The sequence below is a fragment of the Atractosteus spatula genome, chromosome 23 (assembly GCF_055471065.1).
Source record: "Atractosteus spatula isolate fAtrSpa1 chromosome 23, fAtrSpa1.hap1, whole genome shotgun sequence".
NCBI classification, from domain to species: Eukaryota; Metazoa; Chordata; class Actinopteri; order Semionotiformes; family Lepisosteidae; genus Atractosteus; species Atractosteus spatula.
The window spans coordinates 7,473,608-7,495,637 of record NC_142728.1 but is presented as its reverse complement, the minus strand read 5'-3'; the positions used below and the strand labels follow the sequence as shown (position 1 = coordinate 7,495,637).

The window sequence follows — 22,030 nt, the reverse complement described above, 5'->3', positions numbered from 1 at the left end:
TCCAAAGAACACAGCCTTATCTGTGAAGCATGGCCTAGCCTGGGCATGCATGGCTAGCTATGCAACTGGCAAATGTATCTGCAACCCAATACTGACATTTATAGCTAAAATTCCCTTAAAATGAATGTTCACTTAAAATCAGTGTTTTTAACAAAGTATGCATTTGTTTTAAGATGGTCAAATATAAGCATGGAATTACCCCCCAATATGGATTGTACTTTTAATTCATATTAATTACATGATCACAAATACAATTTGCTTGACTGTAATACAAAATTAACAATAAATAAATGACAATAAACATGAAACAGGAAAATATGTTATATGCCCAGAGTTTTAATTTGAAAGTGAAAGACTCAGCGTAGGATTTGGAATGACAAGATTGAATATACTGTAAATGCATGAGTGGAACTGACTAGATTGATCATAAAGAGCTGTCACTGTAACTGAAGGAGCTGGATGGAATTGAAATTGAGTATTGCAGGAATGATCTGGAGAGACAAGATGAATCAGTGGAGTTGACCCTGACAGTGATGATTTTTCACAAGTTATTCTAATTAAAAGAAAGTGAAGAAGAACAAACAGCACTGTGTTCACCACCAGCCCTTCTGCATAACATAGGTTGTTTCCTGACATTACCATAGACATTACTATATATTTTTAAGTGCATAAGTCTCATTGCATTGGGAGAAAGAAAGCTCAGATCAGTATAAGCATGAAATGAAAGACACAAACCATTCCAGGAAGAGTACTTTGGGAGAGTGTCCAAACAGCTCACAGAGCACAACTTATCCTTTGAAATGCAATCTAAACAGCATAAACAGTGCTATTCCATAAATGTGTTAGCATACGAAAGTGCATTCTATCATGTAAACTAGCAAGAAAGAAAAAAAACTAAGAATGTGGTATGAGCTCACAAGTTTACTACCTGAGGCTTTTAGAAGATCGTTTATTAGGAAAGCTCTTTTTGTCTGTTTAGAATAACAGCTGAGCTAGATTTCACAGTGGTAAGTCGGTAGTGAATAAGGCCCTGTAGGTTTATGGATATCAGCCACATTAATATGAGCAGCATACAGCCTTACCACCCCTCCCGTACACCCCCACCGCATGCTTATGTGAAAGCTAAGCCATTGATCAAGTCCCCTCTTTAAAAGAAAGCCCTTGTTTCAGCTGAAAGGCTTCCTGGCAGCATATCCAAAACCTCAAGTACCTTGCGCTAGCACAGGAAATGAAGAAATCACCACAAGGCACAGTTCAGGAATGAAGCCATTGTGCTTAGTCACATGTCAGGCTTCATGAAGAGCAGACAGGAACATATTAGTCAGCCCAGGTCATCTTGAATACAGCTAGAGTGCAGACTGTCAATCAGTCAGCTCTCAGCTCCTTTTCTCCAGTCTAATTATAGTCACAGCTATCGTGTGGTCAGACACTGACACACTGGCTGTCACTTCTGCACTCATTCCCTGTAACACAGATATCAGTGACCTTCCTGCCCAACACAATACAACCTCAATCAACACTCCTGCACTTCTCAAAGTCTACTTAAGCAGGATTTCACACATTTTCCCTCTGCAGGTGACCAGAATTTACACTACTTTTAATTTTAGCATATTAATACCCAAGATAAAAATGACTCCATGATTTCCCATACTAACAACTGGGAATAAAACCCCTCACCCCTCATAAACATTTACCAAATGGCAATTATATTGACAGTGTTAAACCTCTGCAAAGCTAGTAAAAGTACACTTGTATAAAAAGTGGAGGAAAACAGTGCAAAAGTGAAAGGTTACAATGTACCATGAAAAACATTTTCCTCTAGAGGAAAAAAAAATCTTTGTAATCTGTAAAGTAACTGTTCCATGATTTTGCAGCGCTAATCTATCCATTCAGGCTAGATCTCAGTATCCCCTTAGCTTTGGGTGTGATTGTTTCAACCCTTCAGCCAGCATCAGGAGGAAAATTGTCTGAGTTGCAGATCAATTTGTTATGCAAAGCATGCCCGTCTAGCGCTAGGCAAATTTACAATCAGCTCAAGACCTCTCTGTGTTTTTTTAAACACTGCTATTTGTGTCATAGTCTAGGCAGGACAAAGAGCGAGGAAGAGAAAGCATGTTGAAGACTAAGACAGAGGCAGGGACAGAAAAGGGGAGATGAAAAGAGACTTAGACAAGGGAAATGCAAGAAAAGACAACATGATGCAGCTTAACAGACACAAAAAAACAGAAAGGGGTGGGGGATAGTCTCATGGGCACAGCGCTATTTAATATTAAATCTGTAAAACATTTCACTCCAACAAAAAGTCCCCTTGGAAATTGAGATGACACTTTTAAGCACTTACTTCAGCATGTACTTGATACGTCAAGTATCACAAAGATGAACTGAATAAATATACAGTTTAATTAGGGTTTAGATTGACGGGACAGTCTTTTTGGTGACAAAAGAGAATGTGGAGCTGTGGGCATACAATACAGGTATGTTTCCAATATTAATTACTCCCTCTTTTGGTAGTAGTGTCTTAAGTACATATTCCTAATTTTTTATCCTTGTCAAATGTGCCAGGCAAACTTATTTCAGCTGAGGTTTATATGTTTATGTTGACAGTCGTGGTGTTATTAGTGCTAACAGTTGAGGGAGGCAGGGACAGCAATCTGGCGGCTTGAGATGAGACACTGAGAGGGTTTACAGCGTGTCCTGAAAACTGAGAAATTGCTAGACCACGGCTCAGTGGTTATGCAAGAGGTCTGGAGAGCAGTGTGGTCTAGCGGTTAGTACAAATGCTGAGATCCAGTACTGGTTTTGTGGTTAGGGCAGAAAAACAAAAAAATATACATGGGTGACTTGCTTAGGTTTTTTTTGTTGTTGCTTGTTTTTCATCCTGGAATCCAATCTAGAGTTTATGAACTAAAATTCACAATCATCCAATTCAATAATTGATCTACACAGAGCACCCTCATTCAGTTGCTTCTAGTACTGCTAGTGACGTTGTGTTGGTGAACAACCTACCCTCTTCTTTCTATATTGTTAAGAGTACAGACTGTTAATCAAGGTAAGTTATGTTAAATTATCAAATGAATTAGTTAGACCTCATTTGGGACATTGTGGTCAAGTCTAGGTTTAATTATAATAATGTCTAGGTTTAATTATAATTAAGTTAAATAACTTAACTTGTATGAGGAATAAGACGCATTGGTCTATAAATAGCTTGAGTTTTACCTCCCATTTTATGAAAGGGCACTATATCAGTCCTTTTCCATTAGCACATACTACACCTGTCTTGAGTGACTTTTGGATGTTTTGTTAATGACTGATGAATAACATCTCATTTCCATTACTAAAATTATTAGAATACCCTAATCGTATGATACTATGTAATTTAAAACATATTTTGGTCAGCGTGTTGTCAGTTTCCTGCTTGATCAAACACTCGAGTGTAAAATTTGCTTCAAATATTACGCATTTCCCCTTTCATAGTCCAAACATTTTCCATTGTTTTCACTCAGACATTATTTAACATATTGCCTGTAATAATTAATCTAGTCATTTTATTTCTAGAGTGTATGACTCCCCTCCGTAGGATCAATGAGACCCTGAACCAAATTTTTTGCATTTGGTGGTCTAGGAGGAGTGGATATTAGCAGGTGAATCCTGACTCCTGGAGACAGACTGAAAAATTCCTTTTCACCTGGAAAGGGACTGTGGCAGTTCTGAGATATCCCTCTTAACAGCTGTTGCATACAAGTGCCTAATGACGAGCTTGAGCTCTGTGCAACTGAGGTGAGGCGATGCTGTGATGAACACCATTATTTTTTTTATGAAATCGTGGGGATATAAAGTGTGTTCAGTGATTAAATGGTTAAGTTGTTAAGGGGCACGTTCAGGTTATAACTGCATCCTAAGAGAAATTACTTCCTCTGGGGTAAGGGGATTCCTGGGGCATGCCTGGGTGTTTTCTACAAAGGTGAAACACCAGCAGAGACTCCTGGTGTTGTCTTCATATTACTTGTGTTTTGTGAAGGATTTCTTCAAGATGGCTGCTACCCTGCATGAACTCATAGACAAGTGGGTTCAGCTAAAGTGGGCTGAGATTTGTGGAGCAATGATTTGGCCACACATTCTGGTTTTTACTAACCTGAAGTTACTGCTAATTATTTTGTTAATTTATATAGAAATTATGCCAACTAAAATTAGGGTGTTTTAAAATCTGAACCAACCAAAACAAAGAAATACATGGACATAACCAACCAGAATATTTGCCTGTAAATTCATACTATAAACTTGTTCACCTTATAAAAGTTATCTTACTTGTATATTTAGACATAAAAAGATACATTAATATGTATTCATATTAATGATTTAATAAAAATAAAACAGGCACTTTAAAATGACCCATATTCAGCACTGCGCATTTTCAGGGGTTTTTAAAGATTCAAGCTTCTTTCCAGAAGACCAAAATCTACATTCACTGCACTTTCAAAAGTTATCACCGACAAGACAAAACTAATGAACAACAATTATGTCTATTAATAATAATAACTACTGCATTCTGACGTAAAATATAAAAGTTGTTACTTATTAATATTCACCCTCTTAATCTAACAAACATAAGCCTTATATGTAAAGAGTGGTTCTATAATCTCAAGAAAAATTCTGAGTGATTTTCTCAAAGTATTTGTCCGTCCACTTGCTAGCCAGTGCACAACGTGCAATTCTACTCCTCACAAAAACGAGTACACATATGAAGATTTAATAAACATTAATTTATTGAATGTGAACGTCCTGGATCGTCCTAGAACCGGCGGATCACATCTGCCACTTCACAGACAACGGTGAGTTAATCGCCGTGTCAACTGTAATATTAATCTAGGCATCTGTAAGCAGTGTGCCTCTGAAGAGCTGGGATTCAGCAGGTTGGAAGCAGAAGTGACTCTGCAACCTGTTTTCCTGGGAACACAACCTTGTCCCCTGGGGAGCTAGAGTGGGTATTTTCTCTCTACGACTTGGCCCCTAAAAAGAAGGTGAGACCCTCTCTTGTACTTGACAAACTCTTTAAGTTTCATGTACAGGCTAGAGGCGAGGACAAGTATGCATCCTATGGTGAGGCTGACTCGTTTTAAGAGGACCTGAGGGACTTCCCTCACCAGTCCAGGGAGCCAGACGGCAAAGACAAGGCTGAAAACAGGCTGCCAGGACCCAAACCAGCTATATCACCAGTCGTCAGCACGAAGTACAGTGACTGCATTCAAAAGCCCCGCCAGCATGTGACTGCCTATGACTGTTGTGTCCGATGGCTTGGGCCTCATCTCATTTTGAAAGCATGGGTAGGTGCCATGCAGCCAGGCCTGGACATCTGGACCTCAGTGACACTGTAGCTGGGCAGGTTGCATGGGTACGAACATGTAGAAGATGACGCAATGGATGCTTCTTAGCACAAATAAGGGCTTTCTTAGAGGTCGCTAGAATTCTAGCAGCTGGCTCTCACCATAAAGCACTTATCCATGTTATCCTTCTCAGCCCACAATGAAGGGGGGCATCCCTACACATTGTAGGACAAGAAGATTTCTTTAGGGTGACTCTCATCACTGGCACCTCTTACACACTGAGTTCTGTATTTTGTCTCAAATCCACACAGCATCTACAGCTGAGTGACACCACTTGCCATAGCATGTTTTTCTTAAGAACCCACATAATTAGTTTTCGATGCAGAACAGTAATGTTAGTCTTGAGTTCCTTGGCTGGATTTTCCATTACAAAATCTGAAATTAAATTGAAAAATTACATAGACATATTTTCAAAGATGGATTTGGACTGCATCATCTGCCTACAGGGTTGTGTGGCCTTTATCAAGATTAAGCAACTTTACGATAACGGATAGATGGATATGTTTAATTATTTTGTTAATTTAAATATATTATTCCAACTAAAATTAGGATGCGTTAAAATTTACACCCACCAAAACAAAGACGACAAACCAGAGCATGTAAATTAATTCTATAAACTTGTTCACCTTATGAAAGTTATCTTATTTGTATATTTAGACGTAAACATAATTAAACATGTATTCAGTATAGACGATTTTGTAAAAATCAGGTACTCACTTGTTTAAAATGACTCAAATTCAGCACCGCGCATTGTCGTTTGAAGATTCAAGCCGCTTTGCAGAAATCCAAAATCTATATTCACTCCACTTTTACAAGTTATTACTAACAAGACGAAAATAATGAACAACTATTATGTCTATTAACGATAATAAGTACTGTATACTGACGTAAATTATAAACGTTGATACTTATTAATATTCATCCTACTAATTTAACATTGACCTTATATGTAGAGAGTGGTTCTATACAGTACTCTTAAGAAAAATGAGTGATTTTCTCAAAGTATTTGTCAGTCCACTTGTTGGGCAAAGCACGATGTGCAATTCTATTCCTCACAAATACGAGCGTCTTAAAGTCAGAAATATCCAAGATGCATTAAAACATTAATTTCTGGAACGTGAACGTCCTGGATCGTCCTACAGCCTGCGGATCGTGTCTGCCATTTCACAGACCACGGTGAGTAAATTGCCGTGTCACTTGTAATATTATTCTGGGCATCTGTAAAAAATGTGCAGACGACTTCTGTCCTACATGTACGACCAACACGCTTAATTTCAGAACAGTTCAAAGTACCCGGTAATGACCGGGATACATGAATACATACTGTACAGTACACCACGTATAAGGCACCCTTTTCGTCTCATTCTAGTTCCACAGAACCCTGAGAAACTAGTTTCTTCTAGGTGGCATCCGCTCAGTTACTTAAGGTGTAGTGCGACATCCCCCCAAAATACTTATCGGAGACGTCCAGTGGTGCAGTAAACCCTGTAATACGGCAACAGCATTTCCCTTCGCATGAAAAAAATAACGAGCTCTCACAGTGTTTCAATACGGGAGGCTTTACCTTAAAACAACCGACACCTCGATGCCATAGAGGACACCGGACAAGAGGTACTAAAACACAAATTCTCTGCTGCAAAACATCCCACCACCACCACCTACCCTAACTAAGTCTACACAGACAGCCACTCTCCCCAAATGGAAAAGCTGAGATGCTGTGACGTACGGACCTATTAAACATCTAATACCCTGTCATGTCCATATTAGAAATCATTGTTTCAGTACATTTCCACAGAGGTACGCACAAAATGTAATGCTACTGTTTCATCTTTTATCGCATACCTGTGCAAGATGCCTCGTCCAGCAGTCGCATTCCTCACTGGCGCATTTGTAATCGTGGCAAAGAAAGTTGCTTTATGGTTATCAAATCATTGACGCGGTGCAAGGAGATTAAAAACCGCGGTAGCGAAATAAGTACAGTAATCATATATTCGTTGTGTCATCGACCTCACCAGCAGCTGATTCTGCAACACTTCTACCACTATAACAATCTTGAAACATTTGAAATATTTATATAACATTACTGCATTCTTTAAAATACTCGAAATGAAAATATAAAACACGCTAGTCTGGCTCGTCCAGACAAGAAGCAAGAAAAAAAAAAAATATTTTACCCGCTATGTCGCTCCTCCATAAAAGCTGCCCACTTCAGTTGTCAGCGGTGCGATATTTCTTCGGATGCAAAGTTAGCAGGGTCTGTATTCACCCAGGCCCCTTTCCTCTGCGCGATCACTAACTCGCTCCTGTTTGTCTCGTTCCCTGTCCAGGAAGTGATTATGGCTCACATGCACTGCAACTGAACTGCACTCCTCCTGACATCATACCGTCCGGCGTTTTAAAGAGACACGGTGTGCTCTGCAGAGGAGCTACAAGGCAGACGAAGTCTGTACCTTCACTTACCTGCTAAGGGCTGTGACAGTTGCTTGTCACAAACGAATGATGCTGCAGATCTTTCAACAGGGCTTAGCTGACAGACACAGTACACAATTCCTTTTACGTTGCGTTTTGTACGAACAGAAGCTTGAGAGTAAAGCAGAGGACTGCTAAGGCTAGCGTTTGAAATTCTCTCGTATGGAGATGATGCCACGTACAACTGCATAAACGTACGTACAGTAATTTGCACGGAACATTGTTACACTGATTAATAGCAAAATAATTTTTTTCAGCAATCTTTTCCATATTCCTCAAATTATAATATTATAATAGATAAGAGATCATAGGACGGTGCGGTGGCTCTGTGGGTAAGGATCTGTGGCTGGAAGGTTGCAGGTTCGTATCCCATGGCCGGCAGAGGAATCCTACTCCTTTGGGCCCCTGAGCAAGGCCCTTAACCCCAACTGCTCCAGGGGTGCTGTAGAAATGGCTGACCCTGTGCTCTGACCCCAAGCTTCTCTCCCTGTCTGTGTGTCTCATGCAGAGCAAGTTGGGGTATGTGAAAAGACAAATTCCTAATGCAAGAAATTGTATATGGCTAATAAAGCGATCTTCCTCTTCTTCTTAAAATACTATAAACTAAAAATCTGATCTCAACAATTAAAATTGCCTACTCAATTACTGTACTCCACTGTATTGCCTAATGGTCCTGTACAAGGAGACCACACAAGACAACTTGAAGTTTAAGAATCAGTAGTTTAGAAACAAGGACATGAAGTTACAAAGAAGAGGAGGCCATTTTACCAAAAAATAAAAGAACACATTAACATAAGAACGGTTACAGACTTTTACAGACATTTGGCCAATGTAGCCCATTTGGTAGTTGTATATTATTGAGCCAAGAATTTCATCCAGTCAGTTTTTTGAATGAAACAAAAGTCTGGGCAGCTTGCTCTATAGTCCCACAGTCCTTTGGGTAAGACTTGTCTTCTCTCTGTTTTAAATACACTTCCATGTAGTTTCCACTGGTGCCATCTGCTTCGTGTTTCACAGTTCCTTCTGAAGAAATCCACTTTGTCAATGCCTTTGAAGATTCAGAATTAGTTGTATTAGGTTCCCTTGTAGTCTTCTCTGTTACTAAATACTAAAAAGGTTCAGTTCCTGTCAGTGTAGGACATTCCCTTAGGTCCCAGAATGTATCTTGTTGCTCTCCTATGGAGGAGTTCAAAGAGCTGCGATATCTTTTTCTATGATGCTAAATATCAGCTCAGGTTTATAGGCTGAGTGAGGACAGAGCCACTTGTTAATGTGTGTAAAACCAAAATTAAAATTGCAGAACATCCAATTCAGCTGATAATTGGATAGCCCGGGGGCCTTGAAAATCTTTTTTTGTTGGTATCCTGTTTTAGTAATCAGACGCTGAATATTAATCATGTGACAAATACAGCCAGCAGCTGGGGAAATTGTACAAAAATGCAGTGTCTGTGATAAACAAAGACCGCAATGTACCTGTGGCTTTGGTTTAGCATCTACAGTATATGAATTATATGAATACTGAAAGCTTTCACCATCATGCTATACAAATATTAACTAAAAACAGTCATTTGGTGAGAGCAGGTAAACTAGGTTAACTGAGAATGTGTCATGGGTGCTTTTGTATCAGTTTGGCTTTGATTTGATTTGATTGGCTCACAGCTATTTTTAGAACGTGTGCAAAATGTACAGATATAGATGCAAACATATTTAGATTCAGTCTGTGTGCTGCAGTAGTTCATAAGCTGGCAATCGGCTTTGAAAAAAGCCATTTCTAATATTCATCAAAAGAAAACACATCAACCAGTATATTCAGTGTATAACTATTGACAGACCAAGAACTTGCCAACAAACAGGCCCGCTGAAATTAACTGTAAAGGTCATGCAAGTACCATATTAATCATTAACATAAATTAAAACAGTCAACAATTCCAATCACTGACCAGTTTTTGAGTTTTTTTGCATATTTTCTGGCTCTGTAATGTACTGACCCATTTTCAGAGACTTGAGATTCCTCTCCAAGGTCAGAATTGTATCCGAAACACAGTTTCTTTTAAAAAAATGAATGGCTACATTTACATGGCAGTGTTATTTTTAAGAAATGGAACAAAAGTCTGTTTCACAAATCTGGTGCAGCTGTGTCAAGTCAGAATATGGCCAAGTATATTACACTTTTTCATAGTGCCCCAGGAGCAATCATATGCTCAGAAGGATAGCTACAGTACTACTGGAGTGGCATGCAGAAGCTGTTGTGTGTCACCCTGCTGCAAAATGTCCTGCAAAATATAATTAAACTGTATTGGATGTTGCTACTGTATATAAAGTGCCTTGCATAAGTATTCAGGTCCTTGCACTGTCTTCATATCTGTGGCTTTAAAGTCATGAGACTTTAAAGCAGCAATTAATATTTGCTATATATATAAAACATATTCCACACGTTCAAAGAAATGAAGTTTAAAGAAAGTTAATAGATAATTTATCTGAAAAAAATTAAAAGACATGGCTGTATTAGTATTCAAACCCTTTGCTGTGGCAAGCCTAAATTAATATAGGCGCACAAAATTTCCATAGTGGTCAATACGACATTACAACAACAACAACAAAAATAGATTACTGATAGATTTGCATTTATACCTTAGTTCCAGACAGATTTTTTTAAGAAGTCTGCTGACACCTTGGTATTTTTTAACACCTAAAATACTGAGTTTCAAGAAACTGGACAAAGCCCTTGAGGATGTCAATTTTTAACATTTCTGAAAAATGGTCACCTAATAGAATATTTAATTACCCATTTTGGTAAGATTGCACTCGATCATTTCTTGATCATTAATTTTGTTTCAGTGTAGCTCGGCTCAGCAGTGATTTTGAAGAGCTTTGTCCAATGAGCCTTCGGGGCATCTCCTTTCAGGTTCTGAAAAACTTTGTCACTCCTCGCTGAACCAAACTAAATTTTAGATATCAGATGTGGTTGATTTATCCACTGTAAAATTCTCTTTTACAATGGAGTTACAAATGGAAGTAGGTTTACCTATTGTCAATGTATTTGTTGACTAAATCTGATAAAACTACATCTGGGGAAAAACAGATTCCATAATGCACACAATAATATCAAATATCTATTCATTCAGGGCATGAACAGACAATTCTTAGCTTGAGGCTTGTAAATAAGGCTCTGTAAGAGCAACTGTAGACTTTGAGAACACAAAGTAAGACAGAAAAAGCCCAGGAGAGATATTGAAAATTGCAACAGAGACAAAATTAGTGAAAATTTCTTTTAGTATTACAACAGCACAAGAACAGTAAAGGATGAAGTAAAGTGTCTCTAAGTTAAATATGCTCAATTTAGAGAAGATGAAAGTGTAATAAATACAATGAATATCACTCCGGTGTTTACCAAGAAGAAAACTGAAAAATACCTCAGACAAAAGTTAATACTGTATATTAAATATTAGCATTGAAGAGTCCAGGACTACTTGTTACAGGTACTAGAAGCACTTAATATAAACATCTCCAGACCCTGATAGTATTTTTCAAATTTTATGTGAGGAAACCAGATTTATTTACTGACTGCTAATAAAAGCTCTCCAAGGGCCACACAAGACAGGTGTGATATCCATTGACCTGCAAATCTCTAATGCAACACCCATCCATAGAGACCAAACCAGCCCACGTAATTATACACCGATAAGTCTTAATTGTATCATATGCAAAGTGTTGGAAACAATAATTAGAACAAAACTACAGGATCCTCTGTATGGCAATAGGATTCTAAGGGAGAGTCCACATAGGTTTAGAAAATGAAAAGAAACGGAAGATCTTGCTTTGCTAATTTGCTAGAGTTCTTTGAATAATGACAACAGTAATGTAATACTGTACATTCTTTTGGATTGGGACCAAGTTAATGGATAAGGTGATAATGCCAGCATATTCACCACCCTAAATACCACCTTACCTGAGTGTCATTTTAATTTTAAGCAGTCTGCTATTCATTAATGTGGACAGAACCCCTTCGGGCTTCCTGCTGTGACATCAGTCTCCACAGTCTTATATTTCAAAGGAAGAAGTAAAGGTTTATTCCATGCTGAAAAGAGAAGAAAAGAAACACAACATTTCAGCTATGGAGGTTTTCTTCTCTTTTCAGCATGCATTTTCAGCTCATCTTTGCAGTCTACGCATGCTGACACAGCTACTGTACCTACTATATTTCAGTCTTATAGCTCTTCTTTCGGGGTTTCACACTCTCATATTTCTCGTTAGTTCAATAACATTAGTCTTCACTAATACAATAAGTCACTGGAATATGCTACCCGACTCACTCTGTCACCCAATCACAATACTCTTCACGCATAATCAGTTTATCTCAATCAGCTCTCCTCTTTCGCTGTTTTCCCCAAGCACACGATCTTTGTGAACAACCAATCACTCTTCATCTCTAACTATACCAGCTGATCCTGTTTGGCCAGGGACGCCTCAGGCTTTATTAATCAGCGCTCGCACCCTTGATACAGCAGCTGCTAGTTTGTCGTTTTCACTCTTAGACCTTTCATACTCTCTCTGCCTCTGACACCGCACACTAGTCTGTTGATGGTATAGACCTGAAGTACTCAGGACAACGCCCTTGCTATCCTAGAATCCCTTCTCCCCTTAGTTATACTCCTTAGTTATACTGCTCCTCCAGGTGCTCAAGCCTCAGCCCTCAGCCCTGTTGAGCCTGGCAAATGAACTACTACAAACTAGGAATGCAGGCAGCTGTTCCTCCCTCAACTTCTGGCTTGAGAGACAAGGCTTCACTGCTTCCCTCATCTTCATTAGTCTGTCAGGAAAACAACAAACCCCTTCCTAGATACTGTCCAGCACTTGTCATCCCCTTCAGTATAACCTAAGATATATTTTCTCAAGTGTCCTTTGCTCACAAGCCTGTAAGCCAGATCAACCCACAGCTACTAACAACTCCATCTGGAGCTCTCACCCTCCTTCCTTCCATGCTAGAGTTTAGATGCAGACTGAAACCTTTTTGTTCCTGGCCATTCTAATTAATCTTCCCACTGATCCAAGGGAGTGATCATCACCACACAGAAACTGTTCTATTTTTTGCTCCTCTCCCTCATTTGAAATCCCACTCCTTGTGGCCAGGTGTGTCTCATTTTACCCTTGTTCTCTCTTTAATAGTACTCTTTGTTCCAAAACTACTTCTCACTACCAAATAGACAGGAAAAAGAATACAGATAAAGGGTAAATACTCAAAATGGGCTAATATAATTAGTGGAGCACCGTGGTGATCTGTATTAGAACCACAGGTTTTACTGATTTATATCAATGAAGTAGATTCTGATGTAGTTAGTAAACCAGTCAAATTTAAAAATTATATAAAAAAGGGGAATTACCAAATTCAATAAAAAACTATAAAGGTAATTCAAAAGGACAAAATTTAAGACTGGGCAAACACCTAGCAGATGTCATTTAATGTAGAGAAGGGCAAAGTGTTACATGCAGAAAGTACAAAATTTAAGATGGGAAATATAAAGCTTCAACAAAATCTTGACAAAACAGACGTGCGTGTTTTTGTTGTTACAGTATTTTCACCTTCTTGAAGCAATAAAAAGGCAAAGACAGAATGATATAAATCAGTGGTTCTCAAACTGTGGTACGCCCCCAGGTGGTATGCCAGATGACCCTGGAAATTTGTTGTGTGAACTAAAAAATTGGGAATTAAAAACTGAAAAATTAAAAATGTACATTTTTCATTTGTAATTTAATTAATTGGTTTAGAAACCTTGTGACAGGTTTTAATATTTTATTTTAATAAAATTAGTTTATGCGTCAAATACACAGCCTACGTACTCAGCTACGCTGATACAGAGCGCTAGTATGTTAGTACTGTAAGTGTCGGAAAATGGCTACAAGGTGGTGCAATCCAAATTATCGAAGTGCCCAGTGCTATTTTTATTATCAGGTGTGTGAGTGTGTAGCTGGAACTTGAATGCTTTGGTTTGATCAGGGGTGGTACTTGGTCCAAAACGTTTGAGAACCACTGATATAAATGATGCAGTACATGAAATTGGAAGAATACATGCGCATGACCCCTTGTGTGCATACACCGCAAGCAATTCAAAACTCATAATATTGGAGCCTAACTGGTACTGCCCAGCTGTACACAGTGACTATCCAATAAAATATTAATAAAACTATTAAAACCTTTAAGGAACCAGGTTTGTGGCAAAAGCCTAGCAGGCCAGGGACCATACAGTACCATCGCATGGTCTCATTAGTTCAAGCTTATCCATTGATGCTCAGTTTGTCTGTAGAATGCATACATAAGGAAAAAAGTAGGTGTTGTTCTCCCTAGTAAGGTGAAAAAAATGGTCAAAAACAAAATTGCACTATTTGTTTTATTAAATTGAGTTATTTCACATTGCAATGCGTTGAACATGTTTAGACTACAATTATGTAATTAAGTGTAGAAAATGGGTGAGAACAAATGCATAATTTCGAAAAGATTTGATTTATTTGGCCACATTTTTAAGATTTCTAAGATTCAGGGAACACTGCAAAATTGTACACATACTGTAAACACCAATTAATATATTTATAATGAGTACAGTAACATTGATGAACTTTTGGGTGAATAATAATTATAGGTTTAATTATTAATAATAATGCTATACAGTTTGCATTTGTAAAACAATAAAAATTGGCAACACAATAATTTTTTAATATCTAAAATCTCCCTTACAATCTCTCTATACCATGTTTCAACAGACATTTCATATACAGTATAACAGACCAGAACAGCCAGACATAGCTGGCTACTTATTCTCTCAATGGCAGAAAAATGTGTTATTTTGGTCATTTTTTCCTTCTTTATTCTATCATCTTATTCACTGTGGTCCTATATTTCAATTTATGGTATCACGAGTCGTAGTCTTGTTGGTACAAAAAAAATACAGTGTGGCCAGCAGTTCTGCATTTAGTCATACACACTCAATAACAGTAAAATCAGTACAGAACAGTAGAATCTAACTGACATTTACATGGCTTGGACACACTTACCAGTAATAAGAAGACCTCTAAGCCTTTTAAGATCGAGATGTGAGCTGCAGCAGTTATGATTCAGATTAGGCATCAGGAGTTTTTTACCAAGTTGAGAAAGGCTTAAGTAAACTCACAGTAAGGTCACAGGGAGGTTTATTAAGCAGAAAGAATCTGATTTCTTGTCTTTAGGATGTATGCAAAACAGATTATTTTGGAGTCTGGGGGTTCAAACAGTTATTACAAAGGACCTCTATGGAGAACTTTTATCAGTAACTTGCTTTCCCCTGAAATATATTTCAGATTGCCTTTAGGGACTTTGGTTTGTATGTTGAAGTTAATCTGACTGAAATGAGGCCACATTCCTTCCTCTCCTCAATACGCTGGCCTTTGTGCAACCATTGAGAACCGCACCTCAGCCTGACACGTAGAGTTTCCCTACTGTACATGTACAATAAACTGTACAGCGTCCATCTGCTCCCATAGATGCTACATGTCCACAAAGACCATAAAGCACCAACCCAGACCTCCAACTAGGAACATGGTGACGTGGATGCTGTAGATGAAAAGCTCATTGAGCAGGCTGAAGTCCAGGCGGCGATGCCCCAGGAGCAGGAGAATGATGGAGAGCTTGTACTGGAAACGTAGGAAGACTCGGATGCAGAAGTACTGGAGGCAGAAGAGGACAGAGAGCGCCACCCAGAGGATGGACGTAAAGAGGCTGCAGCTGAAGTAGAGGAGGAAGCGGATGAAGCCATACATCAAACGCGATTTCAGGTACAGGTCAAAGTTGTTGTATTTGGTGCGGACCAGCTGGGTGGTCCTCACCGGTCCGCAGGCAGAGTGCGTGCAGGTGGTGTGGGGCCCATGGAATGAGCGCACCCTTCGGGGTATGGGGATCACAGGCATGAGCGAGGTTGGAGGGCCCCAGGCTGTGAGGAGTCCCAGAAACAGGCTCTGTCCTTACCAGTGGCGCAGCCCTGCATCATCCAGTGACGACAACCATCAAGAACGTGCGAGCGTGGTCCAGGGCCCTGCCACCGCAGCTCCACATTGCTGACTGCACCGCGCTCCAGCACAACGGGGGCCCTACACAGGAAGACGAAGATAAGATAAGATCGCTTTGTTGGCTACATACAGCAAAATTTGTCTTTTCGCACACCCCAGCTTGCTCTCCATGAGACACACAGACAGGGAGAGACGCTTGGGGTCAGAGCGTAGGGTCAGCCATTGATACGGTGCCCCTGGAGGATGTTGGGGTTGAAGGCCTTGCTCAGGGGCCCAATGGAGTAGGATTCCTCTGCCGGCCGTGGGATTTGAACCGGCAAACTTCTAGCAACAGGCGCAGATCCTTAGCCACAGAGCCACCGCTCCACCCCAACGGCAAAGAAGCAGTTTCTGTGGGGTTGTCATGGGTATAAAGGGATGTCGTCTGCATGCAGAGCAAAATGAAGGTGCCCTATGAGAATGTGCGGCAGATATTCAACGGGGCCAATCTTTCTTCCACTGTTTAGACTGAATTGCCTGAGTGGAGGCTAAGAAGAGGATTGCGCTATACTCAGCACAACTGAGAATGGCCAAATAAAACAGTATTACCTATGACATCAAAAGACTAAGGGCAAGAGCTCTTTGTTCACTTGTGCTACAGTCTCCTAACACTTCTGTTTTAACTGTATTTATATTATTGTTCATGTTGTGACAATACTTTGCCTGTACAAGTCATGGTTCAAAAACAGATACCTCCCTTAACCCTGAAGATACCTTGATTGAATACCTCTCAGAGATGTCATGGCAGCAGTATTTAACATACAAATAACAAACAGCTGCCTTTTTCCTTGGCAAATCCAATAAACTATATTTTAAAGTACTGTTGTATGCATGCCCAGTGTTATCAATGGTATATTGAGGCATACCTTAGCATTTGTAGCTTTTGCAAGGCTTAACTTTATGGGCTTTGGCAGATGTTGCTAAGTGAGGACACTTCAAGAAAAAACAAATCTCTCAAGACATTTTTATCATCAGAATCACATGATGTATTTCCCTGAAAGCCTCTTTAGATATGGCCAGCTATTAGCAGATATGCGACGTTAAAGTCTGTTTTGTAAATCAGCACTATTTAAATCCTATTTGATAAATTCACGTTTGGCCAAGGCCAATGAGGCATGAGGCTTTGTCCAGACAGCTTGCGGTAAAGAAAATATTTCAACACTGACACAACAGCAATAGGTTTAAGACTCAGTTGACAAGTTGATGAAAACTATTAAAATAGTTAATTTAATGAATGAATCAATTAGGGTCTAACATTTCTTGCTACAGACAAAAAAAAACAGAAAATTCCACAGCACAGATTCCATACGTAGTGTAAAGAACTTCAGAGTTTTATGTAAAAAATTAAACTTTAACTAGGCAGCTGCTGAGAGGTTACCCCATTAATGTTATTTTTACAGTTACAAGAATGAAACACACTAGATATGATAAACCCAGGTACAATAATTTCAGTTCAGCAAGGCATTTAGGTTTGGTCTGACTTTTTAAAATGATTATTTTAATGGCCATGTCTACTTAACATCCACAGTGAACAGTACTTACTCAAGGAAAAGCCGCAAGTTGAACACAAGGGCAAGGCCAGTGTCAAAGGGAGTCTCAAGTGCCTCTTACAAAAGATAAAACAATAATTTAATGATAATTAAAATATCCATCCATTTTCTAACTACTTCATCCAATTCAGGGTTGCAGGGGAGTCTGACCTATCTTGGCAAACGACAGGAGCAAGGCAGAATACACCCTGGACAGGTGGCCAGTCCATCACAGGGCGCACACACACGGCACACACACACACACTGGGGTCAGTTTTCAAATCGGACAGTGGGTCCTGTGTGAAAACCCACACAAACACGGGTGAGTACATACAAACTCCACACAGATAGCAACCCAGATCACAGGCAGCAATGCTAACCACTTTAACACTGTGTTATCCAGCCTAATAATAATAAAAAGGTTGATGATGATGACAGTTCACCGTATGACCTTGAGTTTTTAAAAGTTACTGTACACTAGTCATGATGAAATCACAAACATCTCATAACAGTAAGAATCCATAGTATTAACCTCCGTCATTTGTTACAGTGCTACAGCACGTACACATAGTTCTGGAATGTGGCTTCACTTATGAAAGCTGCTCTTCTTTGATCTTTTAATTTACGACTGCAATGTTTATGAGCAAATCAACTGGAAAACCTCACTGTCTGATCCAGCGCAGAGAAAACATGAATGCGGAAAACAGATGCAAGAGATGCAGAGAGTATACAGTATATTGTACTCAAACGACAATTGTCGCTTAATTTGCATATCTTTTTACGAACATCTCTTTCATAAAAGACTTTCTTTGGCATCGTAACAGAGCTTTTTTAAAGGCATTTGAAGCAAAAAGTGTACAAACTACTAAACTGACGCCTACCTACCTTCGGTCTTCTCGTGTTTTTTTTTTTTCCAGGAAGCTAAATGCATGCATTATTTAACCTACGCAGTATTGTTGGAATAAAACCATACCGTTTCAGTCTGTATAGGAGGTTGTTAAGAGAAAGCTGGCCTCGGAAGATTTAAAGTTGAAGATGCTCGTTTCATGCAGTGTCCTTTTTCACACATTATTCCAGTATTCAAAACTATAAACATCCAAGCAAAAACTGGGAAGATTTACAAACGAATTGGCTTTAAGAAGCAACCCCTTTTCACTCTCCTCTTTGTAATGTTCTACATATTAGGCAAGAGACAGTAGATTAATGTTAATCAAGGAAAAGCGACCCCTGTTAATTCGAGTGGTATTTGTTTACCTGCATATTAAATAATATGTAACATAATAAATTAATGCAAATGTAAGATATACTGAACTATCTTTTCTCACTCGTATGTTCCCAGTCCATTATACAGTCTCTCAACACTTTACGGCTTGTCGTGCTGTAACAACGACATGTGTGCGTTACTATAGCAACGATATAGAAGGAGTGGTATTGAGCTCATACTGACAGAATATTAAGGTGAATGTTAGATGCAGAGGTGTTGTTACGTTCTCTTAAAAAAAAACATTTATAGATTTTTTAAAAAATAAAACATACAATTCAAATGAAAAAGTATCCAATTCACGAACCGTGATTGAGACAGCAATTTAATGTTAACCGGAGTGTAAAACAATGTTATGCGCATTTTATGCATTTTTCAGTAACAGACTACTGAACCTTTTTTAACAGATTTAAATTCAATTCTTCATTTCTTAAAAAAAAAGAGTCTGGATTCAGGAAATATATTTATGATAAACAAAAAGAGAAAAGCAGCAAAAATGAAAAGATTTAAAAAAATACAAGGTGACAAATACGTGGTTTACAAGAGCTAACTGGGAAGCACCTTAATGCACTAATATTGATATTCTTGCAACAGCCCTTTAACTACTTAAAACAAGAATAGCTACTTAAAACAAGACTCTGTATTAAAAGATGAATCAAACCTTAACATTTTTTTTTAATTTTGGGGACTTTACATTGTTCTTTTTATGTTTGATTATTATTAAATGTCATATATCTTAACTTCTTTTTAAATCCCTTTTTTCGAATTGACCGGCACAGGAAAACTGAAAGACCCTTATAAACGTCACTCCAGTTCTCCCAGCATGGGATACAATTGTGATACAGATTCTGGTGACTCATTCTAGAGAATGAGTGTCCAAACACCGGGAGAACAGGAGGAGTGGCGTGAAAAAAGACAAACTCTGCAACCGAACTGAGAGGATGTAGAAGGAAATTGATTCGTCATTGAGAAGAAGGGGAAAGGTGTGATCCGAAACCAAAATTATCCTAAATCTTGGAAGTCTTTCTGCAATTGAAGTTCCGAAATCCCTTTTAAGGGTCCAGGGAATAGAGAGGGTGTTCGAATGGCAGGGAAGCACCAATGGAATGCGGCTGTGAGTTTAGTTGTTCCTATTCGGGTTGATAATCCGAGGGCTATTTTTGGCTCGGGAGAGGACCCTGTCAGTAACGTGTAAATTTACATATATATATACACAGAAAAATATTTTTTATTTCTTTAATGTGGGATATTAATTAATAACTACTAGAAAGTCGCGTGCTGTATTTAATTAACCAATACATATTTAAAATGTACATCGTCTATACTGGCAAATAATTGTAAAAGCCAAAATTACATTCTGGTTTCAAGATAACTTGTATTTTTGGTTTCTCAAAACTAGTTTTTTGGTTTGGTTTGTAGTCAGTCTTGCATCCGCCTAATGAAGCAAAAGTATCCTGTACACACATCTCTCTGTATTGCACTGTAAACTTGTTTTTATTACTCAAAAGCTCCCTAAGCCTTCTGTACAGATTTATGAGGTGACCAGATTACATCCAGCCTATTTGTCAGGCAGCCAGGCAGTAGCGAGAGACACAACACTGGCAGATAAATTATAAACAGAGGCGTTTTTAAAAAGAGTTTATTACAGTCGTTAATGGGCGCCAGCTCCCTTTGCTGAGGATTTAAAGGGAAATTATGCAAAATCAGAAAAACAAACCTTATAATACTTAATCAAACACATGTAAAACTGTCAGGGGACTAAATAAATTCTTCCAATTAACATGCTTCAGATTGCGATCGCTTTTACTAATTTAATCAACAGCATAATAATTTGGAAGCTGCCTGTAATGAATTGCACGAGTCACTCTGTAACATATCAGAGGACACAAATGATTAAAGTGTGGACAGTTTTGTACAAGAATGTATTCTCTTCCTATGCATAGTAGGAGGTCAATATTTCACTCCAAGTTTGCTAGCAGATTTGTGCTTAAAATCTGTAAGGGTTTCATATATTCCATTTTGAATTCTCCATGTCACTTAGTCCAGCTCCTCCCTTGTGTAGGAGTGTCAGTTGTTGTCAGAGGGTGGCACAGTGGAGCAGTGGCTGGCATTTCTACCTTACAGAAAACAGGGGCCCTGGGTTCAATTCCTGGGGTGCTATCTGCGTATTTTTAAGTTCTCCTCACATTCCCTTTAGGTTTCTTGCCACAGTCCTAAGATCTACAGTCCTGGTGTGAGCGTGTCAGTTTGCCCTGTGATGGACTGGCACCTGTGTAGGGTGCAACTGGCCTCGGACCTGTTGTTTGGTGGAATGGACTCTGGCTTGCCCCTCACCCTGTATTGGATAAACTGGTTAGAAAATGAATGAATGTGGGCAGTGACTCCATCTCTCTTATAAGATATTTTGAATTCTAAGCTTATTAAAATATTTTTTTTCTGTCCCTTATACAATACATTAAATACACTGAAGTAGTTCAAGTAGGGAGCTGTGTCAGCATGCATAGGCTGCAAAGTAACAAGTAAAGGTTTATTCCATGCTGAAAAGAGAAGACAAGAAACAGGACGTTTCGGCTGTGGAGCCTTCTTCGGGTGTGTCAGGAAACACCCAGGAAACATGGGTCTGACCTCACCCAAGGAGAAATCCAGGCGCTCCAATCTCTCCACAATAGGAACAAGTACAGGTTTATTCCATGCTGAATAGAGAAGAAAAAAAAACACAATGTTTCGGCAGTGGAGCCTTCTTTGGGTGTGTCATTGAATACACTTTTTCTGTGGAAATACACCAGGACAACCTGGTCAGTTTATCAAAAACACCAACGTAAGAAAGACCAAAGAGAACAAAATCATCTTTTTTTCTGGTGTTGGTGGTGTTAATACTGAAATTAAATAAATAATTAGTGGCAATACCAAATATGGAATATCATACACAGTGCCCTCCACAAGTATTGGGACAAGAGTTCAAATTAGCCCGTTATAGCTGTGTGCTCAGGAAATTTGGATTTCAAATCACAAGATGAATATAAGAAAAAAGCCGAGAATATCCCCTTTTACCTTTGGGTATTTTTATGCATAAATGTTTTACCATTCTAGAGCAACAGCACTTTTTTTTTGTTCAACCCCCAACATTTTAGATGAGAATAAGTATTGGGAGAAACAGATTTACAGTTTTTTTCTGATTGTCCAGGTGTTACACGTTGCATACGTTTCACACACATAAAAGAGCTGTGAAGGTCTAGACATGGTTGAGGTCTTTTGAAACTGCTTCTGAAGACTTTCACTTGAATTAGTCAAAAACCAACATGAAGAACTCACTATGA

General features: G+C 38.9%; 2 protein-coding genes across 5 annotated transcripts in view; both read right to left on the bottom strand.

Moving 5' to 3' along the window:
- Positions 1-7,690, bottom strand: part of nacc2 (NACC family member 2) — a 41,020-nt gene extending 33,330 nt beyond the window's left edge. The window contains exon 1 of the mRNA XM_088940705.1: positions 7,556-7,690. The gene's annotated coding sequence lies outside the window, so the exon portion shown is untranslated. The remainder of the gene's footprint in view (positions 1-7,555) is intronic.
- Positions 7,691-14,222: 6,532 nt separating this feature from the next.
- tmem250 (transmembrane protein 250) lies at positions 14,223-18,837 on the bottom strand. 4 transcript variants are annotated; one of them, XM_088940739.1, is made up of 2 exons: positions 18,426-18,837; positions 14,223-15,965 (listed from the first exon to the last, which is right to left on the bottom strand). In XM_088940739.1, the coding sequence occupies exon 2, from the start codon at positions 15,783-15,785 to the stop codon at positions 15,366-15,368; it is 420 nt and encodes a 139-aa protein (XP_088796865.1). In that variant the 5' UTR covers positions 15,786-15,965; positions 18,426-18,837; the 3' UTR covers positions 14,223-15,365. The 4 variants fall into 4 exon arrangements, with proteins under 4 accessions (XP_088796865.1, XP_088796867.1, XP_088796866.1 ...); XM_088940741.1 differs by having other exon boundaries at positions 18,707-18,817; XM_088940740.1 differs by having other exon boundaries at positions 18,338-18,814.
- Between the last annotated feature and the right edge of the window lie 3,193 nt (positions 18,838-22,030).